The sequence below is a fragment of the Musca autumnalis genome, unplaced genomic scaffold, assembly GCF_047663935.1.
Source record: "Musca autumnalis isolate F117 unplaced genomic scaffold, ASM4766393v1 scaffold_5, whole genome shotgun sequence".
Classification (NCBI taxonomy): domain Eukaryota; kingdom Metazoa; phylum Arthropoda; class Insecta; order Diptera; family Muscidae; genus Musca; species Musca autumnalis.
In genome coordinates this window covers 179,925,076-179,935,025 of record NW_027412088.1, presented here as the reverse complement: position 1 = coordinate 179,935,025, position 9,950 = coordinate 179,925,076, and the positions used below count along the sequence as shown (strand labels likewise).

General features: G+C 41.5%; 1 protein-coding gene across 1 annotated transcript; it reads left to right on the top strand.

Annotated features, from left to right (window-relative positions):
• Window positions 1-369: 369 nt before the first annotated feature.
• Window positions 370-6,206, top strand: LOC141404794 (uncharacterized). Its single transcript, XM_073988513.1, has one exon. It carries the CDS (start codon window positions 1,231-1,233, stop codon window positions 2,971-2,973), a length of 1,743 nt encoding a protein of 580 aa, XP_073844614.1. The 5' UTR covers window positions 370-1,230; the 3' UTR covers window positions 2,974-6,206.
• The last annotated feature ends 3,744 nt before the right edge of the window (window positions 6,207-9,950 follow it).

The window sequence follows — 9,950 nt, the reverse complement described above, 5'->3', positions numbered from 1 at the left end:
GGATTTCTCCGGCGTTATTAACAACTAACCAGCGCCATGAAACTAATCATAACCAATAATCAAGTCCGTTTACATTCTCGTACGACATTGTTGCCATAAACTTTTGTATTATTATCCAACCTGGCAATAGAAAATGTTTTTTTTTTGTCCACTCTGCTGAGAAGCTCGTTCACCAGCAAGAACTACGGCCCCAAAGGCTGAGCTAACGTCCGGGTGAATAACGACTTGCCAGTAACCGCGGTGAACAGTTTCTTGCTCCAAAAGCAGAGGTCCCTTAGGACAGGACAAAAATGGCGCCCGCAACATGGGGCCTGAGTAATCAGGTGTCCTACTTCTGTTTTTTAATGCCACTCCTTACGCTGTCCTACGTCCTGGGTGTTTGGACACTCCAGGCCCGGTGGGTGGGTTTGTGATGAGTCACAACCGAGAGCGGGGTGTTCGACCTCAGAGGGGTAGGATGGGGTTGGGATGGCAATGTTTTTCTTTTCATGAAGAGTTGTAAGTCCCGATTTGCATACCTCTGTGTTAAAGTAACAGATCGGTAGCGACGAGTCTGAAAGTAAGGAGAATATACGGATAGTTTCTGTAACTAGTGTAAATAGCCCAAACTGATTTGATGACCTGTCTGTCCGGCTAAAGTACTATCGTTTCAGGCTACCAGACAAGGGAGTCCTGGGTTCACTCAAGAAGAGTGATCCAGTTGTCCTCGAGTTTTGTCCGCTAGGGAACAAATCAGTCCCGAATTTCATTTTTTTTATTTTGGCAACAAGTCGTGAAGATAAAAGAAAGAAATTTGAACATTTACCGGTTGGAGGCCGAGTGAGTGTTTTTACAATATACGTATTTTTCCGTGTGCATGTTTTTAGGGCATGATATGGTTTTTTTTGATTAGTTAGTTAAACCACCTGTGTAAGTCTAAGTTTTCGAAGCCTTTAGTATCGATAATTGTGTTGGTATCCGATTTAGTTCAGCTATAATAGAGAAAAAGATTTTGTTTTTTTTTATATAATTAGTAGCGGAAATTGACTTCGAGGAAAATTTTTGTTTTGTAAGGGATTTGGAACTCGTATGCCATTAAGGGAGTTTAAAAACGTAATTTTTTTTAATTCAAACATATATTTTCTTTTATAATACGCGTTTGTGCTGTGTTATTAGTCTTGACAGTAAACCTGGTTGTCCTTATCGGGGGTACAGAGATAGGCTTCGTGATTTCGGAGTTAGAGTAGAGGGATGAAAACTCGAGCCAAGTCGTATGAAGTAGATGATAGTGTCCCAAACGGTTCCAGCATGGCTACGAATATGACCACGGTAACAACGGATAGTGCCGGGATTGCAACCACGGCGGCAACAGCATTAGGCGCAAATACCACGATGGTGGGGGGAGGAGGTCTGGCGTCGGCAACGTCAAGCCCAGCCCAATCAGAACACGGGTCGGTCTCGTCAGTGGGGGGAGCTACGCCGGAAAGCCCCGATTTTAGCAGCATTACAGCGCAGAACATTCGACAAGCGGCGCGTGAGCAGAGAAGTCGGGTACCTCTAGAGCGGGATGAGGAATCCGCTGTGGACCCTCTACTACGAGAGGTTATCAATTCGGCAGTTAAGGTAGGGCAAGGGGAACTAATAAAGCTATTGAATGAAAAGTTAACCATACTAGTGCCGCAGCTGGTGCAAAAGACCTTAGAAGATACAGACTTCGCACAGAATACCAGCCGCCCTACCCAAACTGGAAACAAGGCCAATCAAGAAGCTGAAAGACAGACTGGTTCGGCATTCCAAAGTGCCGAACAATGGTCCCAGGAAAATGGGCAACCAAACCCACAAAGTTCTCCTCCACAAATTCCTCCACTTCAGGCGTCACAATTTCCTCCATCGCAGCCGCCACAATATCCTCCACAGCAGCCACAACCAATTCCGCCACCACAACAATATCCTCCACAACAACCACAACCAATTCCGCCACCACAACAATATCCTCCACAGCAGCCACAACCAATTCCGCCACCACAACGATATCCTCCACCACAGCCACAACAAATTCCGCAACCACAGCCACAACAATATCCACCATCACAGCTCTATCCAACAAGGTGGACCCAGTGGGAGCAGCCGCCGACAAATAACGGCCCACCGCAGCAAGTGCCACCTACAGCGTATGCAGGGTATGTCGTTGGGCGAAATTATATTGATAAATGGAAGTTGAAGTTTGATGGGTCTGCCAAGTCAATAACAGCCGAAGACTTCATTTTTCGTTTGGAGCAGCTGAAGGAAGATTATGGGTGTAGCGACGAGGAGGTTTTAGTGAAATTCCCGCAACTGTTGGAGGGGGCTGCGGAAGGTTGGTACTGGATGCAACGTCGATTAGGACGATTGAACAGTTTCCAAGCTCTCAAACAGTCGTTTTTAGCACAATTTAGGAAATTTGAAAGCGATTTTGATGTGCAGCGAAAAATGATGGATCGTCGGCAGGGATCACAAGAGGTGTTCGAGGACTATTACAATGCGATGCTGCAATTGCGCCACCAGCAGAGGGAGCCGATGGAGGAGCGCATGTTCATCGACATGATGAAAAACAACCTGAAGCCCAGTATGGCATCTTTGATTTTCCCGGTAAAGATATACGGTTTGCAACATTTCAGAGAAGAATGCCGGAAGGCCGAGCAACTATTGGGGTATCAGCGCCAGGCCACTCAGATCAACAGACAGCAATATGTTCCTCGAGTTCACTCCCTCGAATATGGAGCTCCCGAGGAATGGGAAGTGGATGCAATATCGAGGCAATCAAATTACCTATGCTGGAACTGCCGGGAGAAAGGGCACGGGTTCATGAATTGCCCGTCTGCCACTCGCAACTTGTTTTGCTACGGCTGTGGGTTGGAAAAAGTAGCAAAGCCAAACTGTCCAAGATGCCAGGGAAACCAGCAGACCGGTACGGCGAAGGGGATAGCACGTCCGGCTCAGCCGAATCCCCGTTAGCGAACCCTGAGGAGCAGAAGGGACTAGGAATTAGGATTCTTGAAAGGAATAGAGATAGTGTAGAGGAGAATGAAGATTTTGCAGCTAGATTTAAGAAAATTAAACCCTGGCCTGTCCGTCTGCGGGAATATGAGGCGGCTAGGGAAAAGATTTTTAATGGAATTGGCTTGAAAGATTTAGACAGTAGAGATCATGAAGTAATAGAAGATAGGTTAGATGTTGAGAATGCTGAAGTAGATGAATTAATAACAATGAATTTCAGTACAGTAGTAAATAGATTTAAGGGAAATGAATTAATAGGAATAAGCACAGCGAGGAAGAACGCTAGTTTAGGTAGGATTAAGAGAATTGAGAGAGCTAGAAAGAGGTTTAGAGATAGAAAGAAGACAAGGCACCAGATCGCAGAGGCGAAGTTATATGAAGGAAAGGATACACGATTGTATGCACGGATAGAAATTGGTTCTGAAGAGGTTGAAGGGCTATTAGATAGTGGGGCCACTGTCACTTGCCTAGGGAGAGGAGGAGTCGAACTGGCAGAACGTGCCAATATTCCAATATATCCCTATCGATCCCTGATTAAGACTGCCGATGGTACCTCCCACCAAGTTGTAGGAAGAATTCGCACTAGCATCAGGTTAAATAAAATAGAGAAAGAAGTGGAATTCTTTATAGTTCCAACCTTGAGCAGAGTACTCTATCTAGGAGTTGACTTCATGAGGTCATTTAGGATGTTAGCTGCCATCGAATGCTTGTCAATGGAAGACGAAGTGGGGGCGGAGGCCGTTGATCCAACAATGCACACGCTTTCTGAGGGGGATAAACAGCGACTAGAGGAGGTAATCGCACAGTTTCCCTCATTCGTTGAGTTGGGCTTGGGCAAAACCAGTTTAGAGACCCACTATATTGACACGGCAGATGCAGAGCCGGTAAAGCAAAGGCACTACCCAGTTTCGCCCGCTGTTCAGGCCCTGATGTTTGCGGAGCTGGATAGAATGCTTGACATGAAGGTCATTGAGCCAAGCCAGAGTCCATGGAATAGTCCTGTTACCTTGGTGCGCAAGGGCACTAAGAACAGGCTATGCCTGGACGCTAGGAAGCTCAATGCCCTGACTGTTAAGGATGCCTATCCACTCCCAAATATCGAGGGTCTGCTCAGTAGGCTGGGGGATACTCATTTCATCTCAAGCGTGGATTTAAAGGATGCTTTCTGGCAAATCCCGCTTGAGATGAAAAGTCGAGAGAAGACGGCGTTTACTGTCCCTGGAAGGCCCTTATATCATTATACCGTCATGCCTTTTGGGCTGTGTAATGCGGCCCAACGGTTATGTCGGTTGATGGATAAGGTCATTCCAGGGCACCTCCGTGAGAGAGTATTCGTTTACTTGGACGATCTGCTCATAGTGGCGCCTGATCTCGAGACTCACCTAAGCCTTCTGCGAGAAGTGGCTGGCCTTTTGAAAAGAGCTAATTTGACTATTAACGTGGGAAAATCGAAGTTTTGCTTCAGAGAATTGAGGTACCTAGGGTATATTGTGGGCGGAGGCCAATTAAAAGTGGACCCAGAAAAGGTGTCGGCCATTCTTAACTGCAGTTACCCTAAAAATGCTCGACAGGTCAGAAGGTTTACAGGGATGACAGGCTGGTACCGCCGATTTATTGCGGACTATGCAACTCTAGCGGCACCAATATTCTCTACACTCAAAAAAGGGCGGTCGTTCGAATTTGGAGACGAAGCTAAGGCAGCATTTGAAAAGCTGAAACATGCCCTGACACAAAGCCCAGTGTTACAGCATCCAGATTTCCAAAGGCACTTTTACGTGCAGTGCGATGCCTCAGATCTGGGAATTGGCGGAGTTCTCTTCCAAAAAGACGAAGAGGGAGGAGAGCATCCGGTGGCATACATGTCGCAGAAGTTGACTCCAGCCCAGAAAAACTATTCGGTAACAGAGCGAGAGTGCCTAGCCGTCGTGATGGCAATAAAGAAGTTCCGGCCTTATATAGAACTCATGCCGTTTACTGTCATCACTGACCACTCGTCTCTGAAATGGCTAATGACGAATAAAGAGCTAAGTGGGCGATTAGCTAGGTGGAGTCTTCTTCTGCAAAGCCATTCATTTGAAATCGAACACCGTCGAGGAACTCAAAATGTGGTACCGGATGTTCTCTCTCGATATAATCTAGAAGAACTTGTGGACCAGATGGAAAGTCTAGTAGACCTAGGGGCTGGGGACTTTAAAAATGATGAGTATGTAGCGAAAATCCAGACAATCGAGCAGAACCAAGACTGCCTTCCAGATTTGATGGTCAAAGATGGTTATATCTACAAGAGAACGATTCCGGTTACGGTGGATATACCTCAGGAAGACTATGTCTGGAAGCTCTGGGTTCCGGCGACCTTGACGTCAAAGGCCATAGAACTAGCTCACAATTCCCCAACAGCAGCTCATGGTGGTTTCCATAAAACGCTGAAGCGCCTCAAGCAGTTATATTACTGGCCAAGCATGAGTATGCAAGTGAGGGAATTCGTGAGAAATTGCACTATCTGCAAAGAGTCTAAGGCCAATTATCAGAATATGCAGCAGCCAATGAATACAAATATACCATTTGGAAGACCCTTCCAGAAGATCTACGTAGACTTCTTGGGCCCGTATGTGAGATCAAAAGCGAATAATTCGTTTATATTCATTGTGCTGGATCACGTCACGAAGTTCGTTTTGCTGAAACCCTTAGCTAAAGCCAACTCCAAAAGTGTAATTAAATTTTTAATGGACGAAGTTTTCCATAAATTTGGAGTCCCTGAAGTCTTGACGTCAGATAACGGCCAACAGTTTGTAGGGAAAGACTTTACGGCGTTCTTAGAGGCATATGGGGTTAAACACTTCAAAACTGGGTTGTATTCCCCACAGGCCAATCAGTCAGAGCGCGTAAATCAGTCCATACTGGCAGCAATCAGGTCTTATCTGAAAGAGGATCAGCGAGATTGGGATCAAAACCTATCCGCTATAGAGTGTGCTCTCCGATCCGCTGTTCACACTTCAATAGGGATGACTCCATATTTTGCATTATTTGGCAGCAATATGATTACACATGGAAGTGTGTATAGATTGGCTAAACAGCTCGAAAGCCTGAATGACCCAGAATTTAATGCTTTGCCCAAAGATTCGAAGTTGGAGTTAATTAGAAACGAGGTTAGGAAAAATTTAGAGAGAAGCCACAACTCCAGAGCAAAGAAATATAATGTACGGTCACGAAAAGTTAAGTTTGTTCCTGGTCAAGAGATTTACCATCGGAACCACCAACTTAGCGATTTTAGTAAGAACATTAATGCGAAGTTGAGTAAAAAATTTGTCAAATGCCGAGTAGTACGCGCTGTAGGTAACTGCCTATATGAATTAGAGGATTTGAAGGGAAAGTCTCTGGGTGTATACCATACTCGCGACCTCAAGCAGTAAGAGCCAAGAAGGATAACCAGTTTTGCTGGAAACGAATCAAAAAGACATCGACAGTTATCATCCACATAATTAGTAGAGCTTTTAAGCCTGAATAGCAACCTAGTGTGAAAGGAAATCTCCCCGAAGTAGCAATCAAAAATCGCAAATTCGAATTTATGCGTTTACTTCACGATCTCATTGGCAAAACGCTTTGCCTTGAACATACTTGCTTTCTCATCAGAGGTGACCAGTCTTCGGAAGCCAGCAACAGAAGTCAGAAATGTAAAGTCAGAATACGAAGAGAAGCATCCCATGTTAGGCGACTCAAACTTTTGATTACGATTCTTGAGCTGTCACGTTGTGACTGTCGTTGACCATTGGTGCATTTCCCTTCTTGGTATACAGATATAACACATTATGCATATATTTATATAATATATATATATGCACCTATGTAACATATGTACACCTATACCCATTTGAAACCAGTGACACAAGGCAGGGAATTGTTGTACACAAGGTCGCGGATCTGTCATTCATCGATTTATGTAGTTAGAGTCTGTAAACAGGGAAGACAGGATCAAACACACATGGATGTGTTTGAAATAACAACGTATCCGACATTCTGACGAAAGTTGGAGGTCTCGTTGGTGATACACCGGTGGTAGAGAAGCGAAGAAATAGGAGCAAAATTTTTTCAAAGCGCTTTGGTTGTTTGTTTTTGCCGTTTGGTGAGATTATCCATAAATATTTCGTCTTATTGGGAAATGCTACGTGGAGGGAAGTCCAATAAAAAAAAACGTGGATCAATATTTAGGACAATGTGCCCCTATAGTTACAGAATTTCTTAAGACAAATATACGAGACATATTTCTTCAAAGTTTCGTAGGTGTAGCGCTTTTTGCTCGATGAATATAACATATTATATGGTAGAAGAAAATACATAAAATTGCTAATACGAACCTTTTTCTTTCAACACATATATCATTTACCAACCAGTATTATGTAATACTCAAAATATCCATAAAACAGCAAATTTTCTTCCAGATGGTTAAGAGCGATTTCATTCACAAGCATACAGACAAACAATAAACCCGTGAGTAGAAAACAGTACCCAATAAAATGTCGTTAATCTGTTACGTCTTTTAATAATGGATACGATAGGAGAGTACACCACTTTACACTTCTTTTCCAGTTCGTACTCCATATTTTAATGGCATGGGTAAAGATATCAAACGATCAAGGAACTGATTTATGAGTGGGTTTTCCACTTGATTTATACCTGGCTGGTGCTGTAACGTCATTGGAGTGACTAGCATAATTCACCCCACGCAAAAAAAAACTCACATCATAACATACTTGTTTCATATACAGATTTACAGTTCATGCTTGCTTTTAGGCTCTTGTAAACAGACCTTAATAAGCTTCAACGTGCCAATATATTGTTATACGATGGTTCATGAACGATATGAGGGTTACACTTTTTCTTGCTCAAAATGATTTATCAGAAAACAAACCAGCACATATATACATATTTTTTTGTCTTCCTTGGTTTGAATTCATAGCACCTAAGAACCCTTTGTATTTGAAGGGTAAGAAGACACCTGAAGCCCATCCGGACTGTGCTCATAATGTATAGTCTTGTAGTCGAGAGACCCACAAGTAACCTTTCAAAATTCACAATTGTACCCATTAGAAAAAAATGAGGACACTTAAATGGAGTTAATAGTGTTGTCAAAGTCGGATAAGTTCATAAACGAAAGCAGTAGATGCCAAGAGAAAAAATACGTGTTCTGGAGTTAGATGCTCTGTGTTGATCCAATACACATCAGCACCATTTATATTAATACAATAAGTCATAAATTTAAAGTACACATTTCACATATTCGTGAATATACATATTTATAAACGAATCTTCCTCGTCCAGAGCTTACCATCTTCAGGACACTGTATACCATTCATAGTTATCTAAGACCGAATTATTAGTCAAATTGGTTTCACTATACGATTTGTCATATAGATAGTAAAATACGATTAATTCAGCAAGTTAATCTGTCTGACAATGTAAACTTGAATAAAACATTTTCATTCTAATCAGAACATTGGGGGAGTTTTTTTTCCTTTTTGAGATAACTGGTGCTATTTTGCTTTCCTAATGTTTCCTTAATTGATGTTCCATTTGAAATTCCCGACATACATTTCTTTTTACATTCCCCCCCCCCCCCTTACCTGCTGACAGTTACTTATATCCATAACTGCAGGATTAAGATGTGTTTTTATCAAAAACTTTTTTTTTTAATACTTTTTGGAATGTATCCTGTTTAAAATTAACAACGTTTTCCTTATTAGGTCAGGAAACTTTAGGAAAATCTGTCATTTTACCAGGACAGATCGGTGAAATAATAATCGAGAATGATTTTGCAGGTTATACCCAGGCCAAATTTCCCTCTGTAGATGCAAATATGCGAGACAGCCCTGACCAAAGTTTCATAGTTACCACGCTTTTTGTTCTGGTGAAATATGTAAACTTTTGTAAGACTGTGTACATTGTTATAATATGACATGGCAGAAAAAAACCAATGAATTAATAAATACAAACCTTTTCTTTGTCATCACCAATCCCATTGCCAAATGGTATCCCAATACAAAGAAGACCCAAGATCACAGAGCAACAAAATTTTCTTCAAATATGATATAGTGTAATTTCATTCCATAATATATTGCAGACAAACATTAAACAAGTAAATAAACCATGTTTCCCCAGAACACGTTAGTAATTCCATACATTTTTCCATTTCACACATATAACAGGTATACCCTACTTTTCCTTTTATTTTTGAATTCGTGGCCAAAATTTTTGCCTCATGAATAAAAATATAAAAGCCTCAACCATTTGTTTTCCACTTGGTCATATATGCAATTGTTTTGTAGGATCGAAGTTTAGCGTCTTCATAAATAAAATTGGCAGTAATGATGCATAGATATGCATATATATTTGCAATTTTCACAAATTAATACCAAGAAGTTTTTTTTCCTTTTTAAACATTTTATTGGCAAACTGTATGTAGGCACATATATTTCCGCCCATAGTTCTTGCTACCTTTCAAAACAAACAAACATATATAGTTGATTAGGATAAATTATAGGGCAAATAACCGGCTGAGCAACTGTCTCTTCAATAGTCCTGATGACGCAGTTGTATTAATCAACGAGACAAAACAGATTCAGCTTGCTTATAAAATTTATGGCTTCAAAAATTTGTGACAATAGAAATTTCGTTTCATTTTAAACCTGTAATAAAAAGAACATATGACAGTTTTGCGCTCCTTACAAATCCTTTAGACCCAAATCGATGTCATTTGAGAGGTTTTTTTTAAATTTTATTTATAACCTGTCCTAAGAATGTTTTCTTAAGGTTCCCATTATTCAATATGTTCTTTGGCGTATTTAGTTTTATACACTCACGAAAATGTAAAAAAAATGTTATAAATTCATATATAAATTTTAAGTTGTATCTGTTCTATCTGAAACGACAAAATAATGGTA